Genomic DNA, 17,786 nt, shown 5'->3' on the forward strand with positions numbered 1-17,786 from the left:
TATACAGGTAGTCTTCGACTTACGACCACAATTGAGCCCAAAATTTCTGTCGTTAAGTGAGACATTTGTTACATTTTGCCTCATTTTATGACCTTTCTTGCCACAGTTGTTAAGTGAATCTGGCTTCCCATTGACTTTGCTTATCAGGTCATAAAAGGTGATCACATGACCCTGACACATTGCAACCGTTATAAATATGAACCAGTTGCCAAGCATCTAAATTTTGATCTTGTGACCATGGGAATGCTACAACGGTTGTGTGAAAAATGGTCATAAGTCACTTTTTTCAGTGCTGTTGTAACTTTGGTCACTAAAGAACTGTTGTAAGTTGAGGACTACCTGTATCTTGTTTTCCCAGGGCTTAACGACTGTTTCAGGCCTCTTTGCTTATATTTATTTTATTTACTTACTTGTATCCTGCCTTTATTAATTTTACAACTAACTCAAGGCAGCAAATATAACACCTTCCTCCTCCTATTTTCCCCACAACAACAACCCTGTGAGATGGATTGGGCTGAGAGAGAGGGACTGGCCTAAGGTCACCCAACTGGCTTTTATGGCTAAGGCAGGTCTTGAACTCACAGTTTTCCGCTTTCTAGCTCAGTGCCTTAACCACTAAACCAAACTGGCTCTATAATTTATGTGTATGTGTGCATGCACACCTTTGAGTCAAGTGATTGCCTGTAGTTTTCTTGGAAAATTTTCAGAAGTGGTTTGCCATTGCCTCCTTCCAAGGGCTGAGAGTGTGTGACTGGCACAGCTGAGACTGCCTAACGTGGCACTAGAACCTACAGTCTCCCAGTTTCTAGCCTTATACCTGAGCTAGAATTTCCCCATTTACCAGGAGAGGGGGGGCGTTTGTGACTGGGCCATTTTGTAACCTGCTTTTCTTACTGCTCTGTGCCAGTGATCGGCTATTGCATTTTTGCCTGCTAAGCAGTCTTTAAAAGCCTTGGACTTCTATTAGCACCTCTCCTGTTTCTTTGGGCTTTCAGTTTTGGGTCCCAGAATGGCAGCCATTTCAGAGTATTGCACTGCTTCTGTTTTCTGTTTTCTTTCCTCAGGAACTCCTTCTCTAGCCAAGTGCAAAGCACTAAAGCAGAAGCGGGAAGAAGCAGCCGAAGTGGCTTCTCTTGATATCAACAATATTATTGCTACAGAAGGTAAAGTGGCTGTGGAGGGGAGGAGCTGGCTAATATAAAAGACCAGGTGCTTCATTAGGATGCTGCATTAGGATCCCTTTCCAGGGAACTAAGTTTGGGAAGACTCCCTCCCACAAGATGGCAGCCCGGAGAAATGGCAAATAATACAATTCCACTCACCATCCAAATACATTGATTGGCTTCTGTTTTTATGCAGAGGTCAGGGTGTTTGTTTTGTTTTTTTGTTTTTTTCAATTTCGCAAATCCAAAGGTGCTAATGTTATTGAGACCCTGCTTTGTTTAATAAAAGGTCCCCTTTTATTAAACCTCTCTCACAGGAAATTTGAGAGGAGATCAAAAGAGCATGAGAAGTTAAGCAGGGTCTTTTAGAGGGAACTACAGGTAGTCCTCGACTTACAACAGTTCATTTAATGACCGTTCAAAATTAGAACAGCACTGAAAAATGTGACTTGGGACCATTTTTCACACTTACAACCTTTGTAGCTGTAAGGTCTTGCCTCTCCAATCTTCCCAAGAAAGCAGGACTCTTGAAACTGCAGTTGTTCCAAAAGGAGCTTTTATTGAAAGGGTTGTGACAACAAGAGATCTAGGCAAGAACTGAAGCTTCTCACTTAAAACCAGCTATTTAAAGCAATGCTAACCAAACCCCTCCCACACTACATCATTGCAGGGAAACAGAAACTTCATATAGAGATCACTCCATTCCTCCCACCAAAATGCCAGCATCCCTGTAGAAATATCTGGGACCTGACAGTAGCATCCCAATGATCATGGGATTAAAATTCAGATGCTTGGCAACTGATTCATACTTAAAACCGTTGCTTTTTCCCAAGGTCATGTGATCCCTTTTGCAACCCTTTGACAAGGAAAATCTGGTTCCGCCCCAGGCGCCTGATGGACCCGGAGAGGTTCCAGATGGAGCTTGGGATGATGCCTCTATCTCTCTCCCACGCCCCAGTCACGACCCTGGTGGATGCCTGGGATGAGGCCGCTGCCGGGGCTCTGGACCGGGTCATGCCTTTGCGGCCTCTAACTCGTCGCAGATCCCGGTTGGCCCCTTGGTTTACCGAGGAGCTCTGGGGGATGAAACGACGTAGGAGAGGCCTAGAGAGCAGTTGGAGGGCCAGTCGTTCCGAATCTGACCGGTCACAATTAAGATCATTTACACGGGCCTATTTGGTGGAATTGGCGATGGCAAAACGTCGCTATTTCTCCTATGTCATCGCGTCCGCAGAGAATCGCCCGGCCGCCCTGTTTCGGGTGTCCCGCTCCCTCTTGAATCAGAGGGTGGGGGAAGACGCGATGCGAGGGTGAGCCGAGGAGTTTGGCCAGTATCTGCTGGACAAGATCACTCAGATTCGGGACGGCTTGGACTCTGACTGGACAGGGTCAGACGGTGAGGAAGCGGCGGGTCTTGTGCTTTGGGAAGAGTTCGGTCCTGTTACCCCAGAAGTGGACAGGATCATGGGGAAGTTGAGTGCGGCCACATGTGTACTGGACCCGTGCCCCTCCTGGCTGGTTTATTCAGCTCGGGAGGTGACACGTGGCTGGATCCAGGCGGTGATAGCTGCTTCTTTAGAGGAGGGAAGCTTTCCTGCCGCCTTGAAGGAGGCAGTGGTGAGGCCCCTCCTCAAGAAGCCTGCCCTGGATCCAGCTGTTTTGAGCAACTTTCGTCCAGTCTCCAACCTTCGCTTCCTTGCGAAGGTTGTTGAGACTGTGGTGGCACGTCAGCTCCCGGTGGCCCTGGATGAAGCGGAGTACCTTGATCCATACCAATCGGGTTTCAGGCCCGGATACAGCACGGAGACGGCATTGGTTACACTGGTGGATGATCTCTGGAGGGCTCGGGACAGAGGTCATTCCTCTGTTCTGGTCCTATTAGATGTTTCGGCGGCTTTCAATACCATCGACCATGGTATCCTGCTGTGGCACCTCGAGGGGTTGGGAGTGGGAGGCACCGTTTTACGGTGGTTCTCTTACCTCTCGGGTCCGACGCAAGCTGTGTTGGCAGGAGGGCAGAGATCGACCATGAGGCCCCTCACTTGTGGGGTGCCTCAGGGGTCGGTTCTCTCACCCCTTCTGTTCAACATTTATATGAAACCGCTGGGGCAGATCATCCGTGGTTTCGGGGTGGGGTATCATCAGTACGTTGTTGATACCCAGCTTTTTATATCCACCCCGAACCAGCCCAGTGATGCCCTCGACGTGATGTCCCGGTGCCTGGAAGTGGTACGGATCTGGATGGGGAGGAACAGGCTTCAGCTCAACCCTGCCAAGACTGAGTGGCTGTGGATACCGGCATCTCGGTTCGAAGGAGAGATTCCATCGCTGGCTATAGGGGGTGAAATTTTGCCCCCTGTAGACAGGGCGCGCAACTTGGGTGTCCTCCTGGATTCACGGTTGAGCTTAGAAGATCATATAACAACCGTGACCAGGGGGGCATATGCCCAGATTCATCTGGTCCGCCAGTTGCACCCCTATTTGGACCGAGATGCCCTACGCACAGTTACTCATGTGCTAGTTACCTCCCGCGTTGACTACTGTAATGCTCTCTACATGGGGCTGCCCTTGAGGACCACTCGGAGGCTTCAACTGGTACAGAATGCGGCCACGCGGGTTGTGATGGAAGAGTCCCGATACTCCCATGTTACACCCCTCCTGCGCGACTTGCATTGGTTGCAGGTTGCCCTCCAGGTGAGATTCAAGGTGCTGGTGATGACCTATAAAGCCCTACATGGCTTAGGCCCAGGATATTTGGCGGACCATCTGCTGCCTACAACAGCTGCCCATCGCCCAGTGCGTTCTCACAGGGAGGGCCTGCTCCGGGTGCCGTCAGCTAGACAGTGTCGGCTGGCGACCCCCAGGGGTAGAGCTTTCTCTGTGGGCGTGCCCACCCTTTGGAATCAACTCGCCCTGGGGCTCTGGTTGGCTCCTGACCTTCGCACCTTCTGTCGCGAATTAAAAACATGGTTGTTCACATCGCCCAGCCTGGACTGAGACGGTTTTTAGATTTTGGGGGTTTAAATATAAATTATATATGTACATTTATGTATTTTATATTTTTAATTGGTTGTTTTATTGTTGTGAGCCGCCCTGAGTCCTCGGAGATAGGGCGGCATATAAATTTTATTAATTAAATAAAAAAAATAAAAAAATAAAATCAACGGAGAAGCCAGATTCACTTAACAACCATGTTACCAACTTATCAACTGCAGTGATTCACTTAACAACTGTGGCAAGAAAGGTTGTAAAACGGGGCAAAATTCACTTAACAAATGTCTCACTTAACAGAAATTTTGGCTCAATTGTGGTTGTAAGTCGAGGACTACCTGTATGTACAGGTAGTCCTCGATTTATTATCACAATTGGGACCCGAATGTCCACTGCTAAGCAAGGGGGTTGATAAGTGAGTCGCACCTGATTTTACAACCTTTTTTTGCCTCAGTTGTTGAGCGAATCATTGCAGTTAAGTGAATCACATCACTAAGCAAATCAGGCTCCCCCCCCCCAATTGTATTTGTCTGTCAGAAGCCAGCTGGGAAGGTCGCAAATGGTGATCATGTGACCCTGAGATGCTGCAAATTGCAGGGATGCGGCAATGTTCATAAGTGCAAGGACGGGTCATAAGTAACTTTTTTCAGTGCCATTGTTACATTGAACAGTCACTAAATGAATGGTTGTAAGTCAAGGACTGCCTATATTGGGTCTGCAATCTTAAACACTCAAAGAGCCATTTGGACCCATTTCTCACAGAAAACAGGGAGCCACAAAACCTGGGTGGGCGTGGCCAACTCAACGTCACTCCCACCCAGTCACATGACCTGCCCCAGCCACGCCTACCCGGGTTTTGTGGCTCCGGGTGTTTTCTGTGGGAAATGGGCCTCTCCCTCTCTCTCTCCTGTTTTTCTTTTTTTTCTCTCCCTCTCCCTCTTTCTTTCTCATTTGTTTCCCTCTTTTCCCCTCTCTCTCTCATTCTCTCCCTCCAGCTCTCTCATTTCTCTCTCCCTCTCATGTTTCACTCTTTTTCCTTTCTCTCATTCTCTCCCTCCATCATTTTCTCATTTCTCTTTTTCTCTCCCTTTCTCATTTCTTTCTCTTTCATTTTTCTTTTTCCTCTTTCTCTCCCCTTCTCTGTTTCCCTCTTTTCCCTCTCTCATTCTCTCCCTCCAGCTCATTTCTCTCTCCCTCTCCCTTCTCTCTCATTTGTTTTTCTTTTTCCTCTTTCTTTCCCTTGCATCATTTTCTCATTTCTCTTTTTCTCCTTTCTCTTCCCTCCCTTCTCTCCCCCCCCCCCCCCGTGTGTGTGTGTGCTCTCTCTTGAACCATTTCCAAACACAGGCGAGGGTTGGGGTTTTTTTTTTTGTTTTGATGTTCTTTCTTCTTCTTTGGGTGCTTTTTACCATATGATTTAAATCAAGAGTCATTTCAGGTTCCCAGATAAATGAAGCTCTTTTGTCCCCCTGCTGTAGCTCCCTGTTGGCTGGCCGGCCCTGCACCTCACCCTCCCCTCCCAGTCACTCCTCGCATAGCCTGAGAAGGTAAGGGTGACGGCGGGGATGGAGACTTGCTCCGAACGAGAGGGAAGCACCCCTGTACTTGCCTCTCATCTCGCAGAGGCGTCTTCTGGTGCTTATTAGTGCTGTGCGCACCTCGGTCACTTGGGAAGATGCGCAACTTGCTCTCTCGCAGCCGGCCCGGGCCAGCCAGCCGACAGGGAGCCACAGCAGGGGGACGAAAGAGCCGCACGGTGCCGACACTCGGTCTGTATGGTGGAAAAAGAGGGTCAAGATGGAAGAGGACTGGAGGAGAGTATAAGTGAAATAAGGTAAAGCACTAATGTAAGCAATGGAGAAGAACACATTGGTGCCACTCCATTTGTTGACCAAAGGCTGACTGGACTGACTGTTGAGGTTTTTTTTAACACTAAAGATACAACAACATCTTCCGCTACAGGTAGTCCTTGACTTAGATCCATTCGTTTAGGGACTAAAGCTACAACAGCACTGAAGAAAGGGAGTTATGACCGTTTTTTATATTTATGACAGTTGCAGCATCCCCATGGTCATGTAATCAAAATTCAGGTGCTTGGCAACTGACTCATATTTATGACAGTTGCAAGTGTCCTGCGGTCATGTGATCACCTCTTGCAACCTTCTGACAAGGAAAGTCAAATGAGGAAGCCAGATTCACTTAACAACTGTGTTACTAACTTGACAACTGTAGTGATTCACTTAACCACTGGAGCAAGAAAGGTTGTAAAATGGGCAACGCTCGCTTAACAACTGTCCTGCTTAGCAACGGAAAATTTGGTCATAAGTCGAGGACTAGCTGTGCCTCAGAAAGCAGCTGACCAGCTTAAAGGGAGATGGCCTGCAGCTTTCTTCCTCCAGGGCCTTGTTACCATCCCTCAGGATCCAGGCAACAGCGCTATTCAGGCCGCCCGGCCGCCCTGTTTAGGGTGACCCGCTCCTTGCTCCACCAGGGAGTGTGGGAGGACCCCTTGGAGGGTAGAGCCGAGGACTTTGTACAGTATCTGCATGACAAAATCACTCAGATTCGGGAAGGTCTGGACTCCCAGACTCCGACTGGGTAGTTTCAGGGGGGAGGACTGAGGCAGGTCTTGAGAATGTTATCTGGGATGAGTTTGATCCTGTGACTCCTGACGACGTGGACAGGATTCTGGGTAGACTGAACGCGACATGTTTGTTGGACCCGTGTCCCTCCTGGTTAGTGCTGGCTTCTCGGGAGGTGACGCGAGGCTGGCTCCAGGGGATTATAAATGCTTCATTGAGTGAGGGTGACTTCCCCGCCGCCTTGAAAGAGGCGGTGGTGAGGCCTCTCCTCAAGAAGCCTTCCCTGGACCAGGCAGTGTTGGCTAATTATCGTCTGGTCTCCAACCTTCGCTTTGTGGTGAAGGTTTTTTTTTTTTTTTTTAATTTGATTTATATGCCGCCCTTCTCCGGAGACTCAGGGCGGCTTACAATGCGTTAAGCAATAGCCTTCATACTTTTGTATATTTATACAAAGTCAGCTTATTGCCCCCACAAACTGGGTCCTCATTTCACCTACCTTAGAAAGGATGGAAGGCTGAGTCAACCTTGAGCCTTGGAGAGATTCGAACCAGCAGTAAATTGCAGGCAGCTGTGTTAATAACAGGGCGCTTAAACCACTGTACTATCAAGGCTCTTGTTGAGGTTGTTGAGTGTGGTTGCGCGACAGCTCCACCAGCACCTGGATGAAACGGTGTATCTGGATCTGTTCCAGTCGGGCTTCAGGCCTGGGTACAGCACGGAAACGGCATTGGTCGCGTTGGTTGATGATCTCTGGAGGGCTCGGGACAGAGGTTGCTCCTCTGTCCTGGTCCTATTAGATCTCTCAGCGGCTTTTGATACCATCGACCATGGTATCATGCTGCACCGGTTGGAAGAGTTAGGGGTGGGGGGCACTGCGCTGCAGTGGTTCTCCTCCTTTCTCTCCGACCGGTTGCAGTCTGTGTTGGCAGGGGGGCAGAGGTCGACCCCGAGGCGCCTCATTTGTGGGGTGCCACAAGGGTTGGTCCTCTCGCCCCTTCTGTTCAACATTTATGTAAAGCCGCTGGGCGAGATCATCTGTGGTTTCGGGGTAAAGTACCATCAGTACGCTGATGATACTCAGCTGTACATCTCCACCCCGGACCACCCCAACGATGCCCTTGAAGTGATGTCCCGGTGCCTGGAGGCCGTACGGATCTGGATGGGGAGAAACAGGCTCAGGCTCAACCCATCCAAGACCGAGTGGCTGTGGTTTCCGACGTCCCGATATAGTCAGTTGGTGCCATCACTGACTATTGGGGGCGAATCGCTGGCCCCCATGGAGAGGGCTCGCAACTTGGGCGTCCTCCTGGATTCACAGCTGTCTTTAGAAGAGCACTTGACGGCCGTGACCGGGAGGATTTTTCATCAGGTTCGCCTGATTCGCCAGTTGCGTCCCTTTCTGGATCGGGACTCCTTACGCACGGTCACTCATGCCCTCGTCACTTCCTGCCTGGACTACTGCAATGCTCTCTACATGGGGCTCCCCTTGAGGTGCACCCGGAGGCTCCAACTGGCACAGAGTGTGGCCGCGCGGGTGGTTATGGGAGTGACATGGCGTTCCCATGTAACACCTCTCCTGCGCGAGCTGCACTGGCTCCCGGTGGTCTTCCGTGTGCGCTTCAAGGTCTTGGTTACCACCTTTAGAGCGCTCCATGGCTTAGGACCTGGTTACTTACGGGACCGCCTGCTGCCACCAGTAGCCTCCCACCGGCCGGTACGCTCTCATAGAGAGGGGCTCCTCCGGGTGCCGTCGGCCAAACAATGTCGACTGGCGGCCCCCAGGGGGAGAGCCTTCTCTGTGGGGGCACCTACTATCTGGAATGAGCTCCCCCCGGAGATACGGAGGATCCTGGATCTACGCACCTTCCACCGCGCTCTCAAGACCTTTTTATTCCATCAGGCTGGCCTGGCCTAACTGTTTCCCTTTTTCCCCTTTTTAAAACGTAAATTTTAATTCGTTTTTAATTTATTGGGGTGTTTTAAATCTGTCTTCGGCCAAATTGTTTAATTCGATTTTATTCAGTTTTAAATTTTGTATTTATGTTTTTTATCCTGTGGCTGTTCACTGCCCTGAGTCCTTCGGGAGTAGGGCAGTATACAAATCAAATAAAACTAAAACTAAAACATGAGAGGAGGGCTGATTCTGCCTGGGTGCAGAGCGTGAGTGAACTTTGAATTGAGGCCTTTCACATTGGGAGTGTGTGATAGAATGTAGTCCAGATGCCAGGGAGGGAGGGAGGGAGGGAGGGAGTGCAAAAGATGAACAAAAGACAGAACAGTTTATATAGTGTGTGTGGGAGAAAGAGGGTGAAGACAACTGCTCCCTAATAGTTCGTATGGACAGTCCTTGGCTTACAACCACAATTGAGCTCAAAACTTCCGTTATTAAGCAAGTCATTATTAGTGAGTTGGGCCTGATTTTACAAACCTTTTTCCCATGGTGGTAAAGTGAATTTTTGTAGTTAAGTGAATTATGGAGTCATAAAGCAAATCTGGCTTCCCCCATTGACTTTGTTTGTCAGAAGCCAGCTGGAAGGTTACCAAGGGTGATCACATGGCTGTGGAACACTGCAACTGTCATAAATTTATGCCAGTTGCCAAGGGCCCAAATTTTGATCATGTGACCCATGGACATGCTGCAGCAGTTGTAAGTGTGAAAACTGGTCATAAATCACTTTTTTCTGTGCCGTTGTACCTTGGAACGGTCATTAAATAAATTGTTGTAAATTGACGACCACCTGTATGTACTTCATGGTGCAAGTAGCCTGCTTTAGTTTGGCAAGATTCCTCTCTAGGGTTGAGGAACAATAAAGGAAACTGCTTAGAAGAACCTCAATCTGTCTTTCATGTCCTTCGGAGCCTGACGGAGAGTAAGTGAGTCTAATCCGGAGATGCCCACCAGTTTCCATGCAATAGAGACACCGTCTTAACGCATCTAGAAAACTTTCCCCTTCTCTTCTCTCCACACAGGCCGTCCAAAGCGTCGCAAAGTCTGGAGCCTTTACAATAAGCCCCAGGAATCACCCAGTTCGCCAGAGGATCCAACCGTTCGCAGTCACACCACAGACTGGTCCCAGCTTCAAGGAGTAATCAGTTCAGACAGGGAAAGCGGTTGACTCTGAGGTGGAGGAGAGGCATTCATTGATTTCATTGATCATCTTTGGAGAAGAAAAAGGGGTTTAACTCATCAAACAGCCACGAAGGAACCTCTTTTATACTTAATCTTTTTTTCCCCTTCTTCTGCTCAGAATGCAAAGAAAATAAATTCCTGATACGTTTTTTTTTTTTGATTATTGCATTTTCCCTGGGCAAAGGAAGAACAGAAGTACCTCAGTTGAAAGCAAATTTTCTGAAGATGGACACAGAAGGAAATCCGGGTTTTTTTTCTTATCCCCAAGTTTTGTTAAGGTCGCCATTACATCATTTTTGAACTATCTACATTGTGACCACTTTCCTCAAGCATAGACATTCCTCAGCAGGAATATAAAAGACTGTTGTTTGAATTGGGACTTGTTTCATTTTCATTCCATGTAAAAATGGAGAGTATCATTTCCTTAATACATTTATGAGGCATTCCTCCTGTTTTGGGAGGTGGGGAGTTTTCTGAAGATTAAATCTTGTTCTGGGCTAGATTTCATGTGCCTATTGTTATGTGATCTGAGTCACTATCTCTGTACATGTCACATTTTTTTGAGATTTTATGAAAACAAAGGTTTATATTTGTTAAATAACATTTGTTTTGGACTTTAACTCAAGAGAGTTGATATTTTCACCTAGACCCTTCTGCATGTACTAGCTTCAAGTTTTTTACAAAAGCAACAAAAATGATTAGGGAACTGGAGACTAAAACATACAATGAATGGTTAAGGGAAATAGGTATTTCTAGTCTAATGAAGAGAAGGACTGGGGTGACACGATGGCTGTCTTTCAGTTTTTGAGGGGCTGTCACAGAGAAGAAGGGGCCAGCTTCCAAAGTACCTGAGGGCAGGACAAGAATTAACAGGTGGAAATTTATCAAAGAGAGATCCAATCTGGAACTAAAAAGAAATTTCCTGTCAGTGAAAACACTCAGTGGAATGGCTTACCTACAGAAGTTGTGGGTGCTCCATCACTGGAGGTTTTCAAGAAGAAATTGGATATCCATTTGGCTGGAATGGTATAGGATCTCCTGCTTGAGCAGGGGGTTGGACTAGAAGACCTTTAAGATCCCTTCCAACTCTTATTCTATATTCTGTTTGCTGATTAATTCAGCATCATTTCCTGTATAACGAACAAATCTCTCTGGAATGGCTGCATTGCTATAGTTTATTTTAAATAGACTCAGTTGCTAAGTTTAATGCAACAGGCTGTCTAACCTGAGAAATGGAATTTACTTGGTCTTCTCAGTAGCAGCCATTTTCTTAGTGCACGATTCCACAGTAGTCCATTTCCCTATTAGGTAATTGCAACATAGCATCAATAAACATGATCAGAAGGAACTGGGTTGGGATCTATCTATTGGATAGTATGGGATTAGCATACTGGCTAGGGAATTCTGGGAACTGAAGTCCACACATCTTAATGGTCCCAACTTTGAAAATGTTGGCATACAGAAAAATGTCTCCCACTTTGTTAGGTGTTTCCATGCATGTTATATCTCTACAGGGGTCTGGCTGGAACTATTTAGACCTTGCTAATTCAGATTCTATTTAACAGTCTCAATATTTACAGAGGAAAAAGAATGTGGCAATTCTTACCAGTTTCAATTAGGTCTAAAAGAGCGTGTACAGGTAGTCCTCGACTTATGACCGCAATTGGAACCAGAATTTCCATTGCTAGGCAAGGCGGTTATTAAGTGAGTTGCACCTAATTTTACAACCTTTTTTTGCCATGGTTGTTAAGAGAATCACTGCAATTGTTCAGCGCATCATGCCATTGTTAAGCAAATCTGGCTTCCCCACATTAATAATCAGAAGCCGGCTGGGAAGGTTGCAAATGGCAATCACATAACCCTGGGACACTCCAACCATTGTAAATCCATGCCAGTTGTCAAGCGGCCAAATTTTGATCTCCTGACTATAGGGATGCTGCAAGTCGTAGGTGCGAGGACTGGGTCGTAAGTCACTTTTTTCAGTGCTGTTGTAACCTCTGTCACTAAACGAATAATTGTAAGTCAAGAGCTACCTGAATCCATCAAGAGTTCAGGTGGGGTGAGTGATTGGAGTTTCTTAAGACAAAAAGTGCCTGGCACAGTATGCCAGTCCCAGTCTATTTAATCCTGATGATTCTAACATCACTCTCCTTAAGATCGCTTTCTATTCCTCATTCGAGAGTACTGGTGATCCGGTGTTGTGAATGTATTCTGACTACCCACAATCACAGGAAGAGATAACTGAAGCTTTGTTGTTGTTGTTAGTCACAAAGTCGTGTCCAACCAATCATGACCCCATGGACAACGTTCCTCCAGGCCTTCCTGTCCTCTACCATTCCCCAGAGTCCATTTAAGCTCACGCCGACTGCTTCAGTGACTCCATCCAGCCACATCATTGTCTGTCCTCTTCTTTTGCCCTCAATCATTCCCAGCATTAGGCTCTTCTCCAGTGAGTCCTTCCTTCTCATTAGGTGGCCAAAGTATTTGAGTTTCATCTTCAGGATCTGGCCTTCTAAAGAGCAGTCAAGGTTGATCTCCTCTAGGACTGACCAGTTTGATAGCCTTGCAGTCCAAGGGACTCGCAGGAGTCTTCTCCAGCACCAGAGTTCAAAGGCCTCAATTCTTTGGCACTCAGCCTTCCTTATGGTCCAACTTTCACAGCCATACATTGCAACTGGGAAAACCATAGCCTTGACTATACGCACTTTTGTTGGCAGGGTGATGTCTCTGCTTTTTAGTATGCTGTCTGGGTTTGCCATAGCTTTCCTCCCCAGGAGCAAGCATCTTTTAATTTCTTGGCCGTAGTCCCCATCTGCGGTGATCTTGGAGCCCTATAACTGATAACTGAAGATATCAAGGACTAAATCTGGAACTTTCTGCACAAACAGTTTATCTGCCCTGAGCTGTACCCATTCTCTATACCTACAGGACTGCTTGCTCACACCAAATTGTGACTCTACTACTTGTTCACTGTGTAGCTTTAAACGTTTTTGAAGTCGCACTTCTCGCCTGACTGTGAAAGTGTTAACTTTCAAGATGCTCTCTTTTTCAAGGTGCAGTGTTGAGAAAGCTTCCCTGGTACATACTGTTGAATCTTAACAAGGGGTATGAAGAAGGCTTGACAGGCATATTTGTTCTTCAACCCCTTTCCAATTACATCTCTACCCTGTTTGAGTGTAACCTGAGCCAATGTTCAAAAATTTCTATCTTCCCCACAAGAGTGGAATACCGTGGCGAAGTTGCAACCTGCTTAGTGAATGTATTAGTAACATTCCCTTGTAGAGTTGACATCTTATACCTATTGTTGATAGTTGTGCCCTTTTCAGCTTCTTGGCTACTGCTGTTTAGAGTTTATGTGCATTCCTCAAAATCCTGACTCTTTGGATGAATCATTGTTTTAATTCACATCACCTTAGGGCTTAACTCTCCAGAAAGGAAAGTGTATTGTGCTTATTCAAATTAAAGAAAACCCAAGGAAGGATTTCTGAAATTCTTGAAGCAGAAGGGGGAAGAAAAGGGAAAGATATTTCTCCTTACTATGCAAAGATTAATTTATAAAGACCTTGGAGTCTCTGTGTTAGATAGTACAGTAATTGTCGAGCCCTGGCCGGGACTCGACACACTTGGGGGGAGGAGAGTGGGAGACGCTGCTACAGCTACCTGTAAAGAGGCTGGGACGGTGGTGGGAGGCCAATCCGGGAGGCGAGAGGATGACCGGCATCGAGAGGCTATCAGCAAAGCAGCAGCAGGCCACCAACGACTGCGGAGAGGTCCCCAGCTCCCGGCATGGATTGGCAGCTTGTGATGAGGTTTCAAAGCACCGGAGAGCCGCGGAAGGGCGGGAATTACAAAAGACCCGATGGACAGCTGATGGGGGGGGAGGGCTTCGAACACCGGATGCTGGCTAACCAGACCTAAGTGAATAAATAGCGCTGAGAGGCAGTTGCTCTCAGCGCTGACTTTGACCCAATTACTCGCCTTGTCCTGCCTGTTGGCTGTGTTTGGCAATTAAAGCTTTGCAACTATCGCCATCTGCTGGTCTTTTATCTGAATCACAGAGACCCGTAGCAGAAAGGCCGAGAGTAATCTACTGCCTGTACGTTTGTGTTTAACCATTTCTCATCTCAGACTGTAAGCAAGATACAGGTTCTTAGCAATGTTTGACAGGATGATCAGTGGTGGGTTGCTACCGGTTTGCACCGGATCGGGCAAACCGGTAGTGGTGGCGGGAGGCTCTGCTCACCTGCCCAGACGCTTCTGCGCATGCGCAGAAGCGCTGCACGCATGCCCACAAACCAGTAGCAACGGGATTTGGAACCCGCCCCTGAGGATGATAGCAAACAGCATTGTCTATCATACTGAAAAGTTCAAGCAACTCATGTCTTTTCCATGATCTACTGTACTGATATTGCAAGGTCTTAGAAAAAGACTACCATTAACAGAATTTCTTAAGATCCATCACATTGAACAGTCCTGTTAAACATCCTAACATAGTGGAACTTTTTCATTCTAAGTCAAGGTGGCCCACAGCCCATTTCAATTATAGTCTTTATCTCAAATTCCACAAGGGGACCAGCCCACCGGTCTCCTTTTCATAGACATCTGGGACCAACCCAATGGGTGAAGGCACCATCTTGACCGTGTTCTTGCCAAACAGCTTGCGTTCATATTCAATGAGCTGTCTCCAGAAACCTATATTGGGCCTTACAACCGGTCGCCTGCTCTTCACCCACTTGTGAGCATCCAAGAGGCTCAACCGATGATATTTCATTAGGTAAGCAATACAGAGGGAAGCAGACCGACTGACACCTGCCACGCAGTGGACTAGAGTTCTTCCATTCTTCTTTCCTGTCTGGTGTATCCTATCAGCCACAGAGTCAAAGTACAAAGACAGTGGAGCATGGGGGAGGTCCGGAACAGGCACCTTCACATAGTCAATATCTGGCCAGTTGGCGTTGGGGATTTCCATGGTAGCGTTTACTACACAGTTCACTGCCCGGGAGTACACCATGTATCTATTCGACGCAGCGTTGCCAGAGCAGAGATAGAGACAAGGAGAGATTTGAGCAATGCCTCCTAAGACCGACAATGTGTTCCCAGCAGCAGGAGATGGCTTTGCCACCAAAGTGGGTGGAGAACGGCGAAAGAATCCATGGTTCCGGAAATTCATGGTGGATGGTTCAGCATACATAACAGCTAAGGGGTGGGGTGGGGGGGGAGAGAGTGAGAGAAAAGAAACAGTCTTAAGAATTGGTACACTTTAACAATTAAAGGTTAATATTCTGATTTCTCATGTCTTAAACTTGACCTGCTCCACAAATGCAAAGCTTTAACTCTCTTTTATTCTAACAAATTGTTTTGCTGTTGTTTTTCGTAAGAGAGGAGCATGGGACCTGCAGAGATATGGGATGAGGTAGGAGAGAGTTAGAAACAGATTTTGGAGCAAACAAAACCAATGGATGAATCAGCTGCAGTCAGCAAAAGATATGATGAAGCAAGACAAAACTGGCGATGGAACAGAAGGAACGGAGGGAGAAGGAACAGGCAGGAATAAGTACAGGCCTGAAATAAGGGTGGTCAACCCAAACACCAGCAAGTTCTACTTCTCCGCAAAGCTAAATAGTTCCCCATATCCTACCTCAGTCATTCCTCTGGAGCTCTCCAGAAGCTGCTGACATCCAGAGGGGGACCCCTGCTTCTTAGGCTAGACAGGGAGGGGAGGGGGAGGAAGGAACTGGAAACTATGATGCTGCAGGAATAATGCACAGGAGGGGGGGATGATGGAGATGATGGGAAAATGGAGGAATGGGGGAGGGAGAAGACAGCCTCTTAAAGGGGCAGTGGACTCTCTACTATCCCTAGGATTCGCCGCAGCCTGGACTGTTAATGCACATTTTTCAACCACCTCTCTCGCCCCTCCTTCTTTCACCACCACAGCCATGGGCTCAAAAATCAGGGTGGGGAAAGTTCTGATGCTAAATTGTGACTCATATTCCCTCAAGATTGGTGCAAAGGGAGAGAGGCAGTTTTGGCACCAGAGGTTCTCCTCACCTTTTACCAGAAGAAAAGCCCAGTTTGCATTCACTGTTCCCCATAGGTTTTGCTTCCCTGCCCCATTTGTTGGCTAAGGATCTAAACTAAAAAAAACCCACCTTCCTTTCCTAAAAGGAAGATTGGGATTTCTACTGCTATCTGGTGTGCTGGTGGGATATAGATGATGTCTCTGAATGTCCCAAGGTCTTTCAGGATAGGATTGCAGGTTTAAGAATAATGCTATTTAGAGTTCTTTATATAAGAATAGGATATAGTGCAGCAAGCCAATTTGTCCTCCCATTTACCTTAAAACTTGTATCTTGTACCATAACCCCACAGCCCAAATTCTGAAAAAAATAGTCTCCCCTTTTCAATTCAGGTATGCTTGCATTTGGAGTAGAATAAGGGTGACCAAATAAATATGCTGCTTCTAAAATGTCCACTTTCAATTTTACTTACATTTTTTTCCCTATCTAGTTTTCCCTCCTAGTTTCATCTGCAGAGACTCTTTGGGTATTCTGATTTCAGCTGCCAGCTACCTTATTCCTTCATTTTCCATTTCCATCAAAACCTACCAGTTTCAAACGTTCTTCCCCACAGATACATCTATGATGCTGAATCGGCTAGTTTTCAAACTTTAAAAGATGCAGACCATATTCACTTGTATATACATACTTGATTTTAACCCCTGAATTATACACAATTTCCCCTACATATAGCTATCCCTGCAATGTTGGGCAAATGATAAACATTATAAGACATAAATTAAATTTAAGCTCACCCAATGTCAACTGCCCATCTCTTTCAGCTTTGTGCTCAAGATGCCAGTTTGAGAACACAACCTCACCTCAACAGAGTCTTGCCAAAATCCATCTTCTTTGTTTACCAAAAGTTTTTGAGCAGTCATTCCAACTCCATTTTGACTTTTGCCGGGTCACAAGTCCCCTTCCATCCCTCTCAAAGGGCACCAATCTTTGTATCTGGCTTCAGTTCTGAGCTCTCTTTAATAGCCCTTAAATAATGCTTCATCTCCAATTCTCCTTCCTTCAGAACTCATCTACTCAAGATTTAGCTGAATTGTGCTACTGTCATGGTCTCTAACAGCAACTGAGCAATCTTATCCCCTTCTCCTCCCCAAGGCCCCACCTTAGAAATAATTATTTCTGAATTTACAAAAACAGCAATGCCAACTCCAGTTAATCCACAATGCCCAGTTTTGTGGGAGAAAGATGAAAAACATTACCAGTCAAGTGCTGTTTTTCAACTGAGACTTTCAGGATAGTTCCAACTCTTCTCTGCCAAGAAATATGCTCTCTCCCTTGGGGAAGAAGGCTGAGGATTTCTCCGTTTCCAGATGGGTTTGCCTTTTCTGCCTCCTCTCCTTCCAAATAGCCCACTCTGTAAAAGCAGCGTCTGTACAATTTACATTAATCAATATAATAAATCTCTTTTCTTCTGTCCTCCTGGTCCAGCTCCTCTCCTTCCCGCAGGATTTCTCCAGCTCTGGAGTTTCCTTCCGTGACTCCCCCCACCCCCAAAGCCTGGCCTATATACCACCCCTGCTGCCCCCCTCCTCGGCTGGATCACTCGAGCGTTGGAGGCAACAAAAAGGTTGCCATGGCGACGGGATGCGGAGGAGGCTGCTGTCGTCAGCTCCCGTGACACAAACCAGAGCTCGCGGAGGAGGAGGAGGCGGCGGCGGAGGTGACCGCGCAGGCGGGACTGAAAAAAGCCCACGGATTTCCCCCTCCCTCCTCGGCTTCCGGCCCAGATTCTCCGCCTTGCCCGGCCGCAAAAAAGGGAGCGTGAGCTGCAGGCATGATTGCTGCACAAAAACACGAACGAACGAACGAAAATAGCCCAAACCTAGGAAGGAAAAGAACGGGA

The 17,786-nt window shown here is 47.1% G+C and overlaps 2 protein-coding genes across 4 annotated transcripts in view; one reads left to right on the plus strand and one right to left on the minus strand.

Annotated features, from left to right (window-relative positions):
• The window catches only part of HIRIP3 (HIRA interacting protein 3), a 35,172-nt gene extending 25,069 nt beyond the window's left edge, over nucleotides 1-10,103 (plus strand). For both annotated transcript variants that reach the window (XM_070944514.1, XM_070944513.1), the window contains 2 exons: nucleotides 1,065-1,163; nucleotides 9,707-10,103. In XM_070944514.1, the coding sequence (XP_070800615.1) occupies nucleotides 1,065-1,163; nucleotides 9,707-9,852 (245 nt within the window). In that variant the 3' untranslated portion in view covers nucleotides 9,853-10,103. The remainder of the gene's footprint in view (nucleotides 1-1,064; nucleotides 1,164-9,706) is intronic.
• Nucleotides 10,104-14,259: 4,156 nt separating this feature from the next.
• Nucleotides 14,260-17,407, minus strand: LOC139317388 (dual specificity protein phosphatase 14-like). 2 transcript variants are annotated; one of them, XM_070944423.1, is made up of 2 exons: nucleotides 17,143-17,407; nucleotides 14,260-15,062 (listed from the first exon to the last, which is right to left on the minus strand). In XM_070944423.1, exon 2 carries the CDS (start codon nucleotides 15,055-15,057, stop codon nucleotides 14,416-14,418), a length of 642 nt encoding a protein of 213 aa, XP_070800524.1. In that variant the 5' UTR covers nucleotides 15,058-15,062; nucleotides 17,143-17,407; the 3' UTR covers nucleotides 14,260-14,415. The 2 variants fall into 2 exon arrangements, with proteins under 2 accessions (XP_070800524.1, XP_070800526.1); XM_070944425.1 differs by lacking the exon at nucleotides 17,143-17,407 and adding an exon at nucleotides 15,505-15,581.
• Nucleotides 17,408-17,786: the final 379 nt, after the last annotated feature.

Source organism: Pituophis catenifer, unplaced genomic scaffold (assembly GCF_029215685.1).
Source record: "Pituophis catenifer annectens isolate HBS135680 unplaced genomic scaffold, rPitCat1.0.hap2 SCAF_5, whole genome shotgun sequence".
NCBI classification, from domain to species: Eukaryota; Metazoa; Chordata; class Lepidosauria; order Squamata; family Colubridae; genus Pituophis; species Pituophis catenifer.

Bases quoted from the DNA above. Each gene is read 5' to 3' on its own strand.
- LOC139317388 (XM_070944423.1), bottom strand. From the start codon at position 15,057: ATGTATGCTGAACCATCCACCATGAATTTCCGGAACCATGGATTCTTT.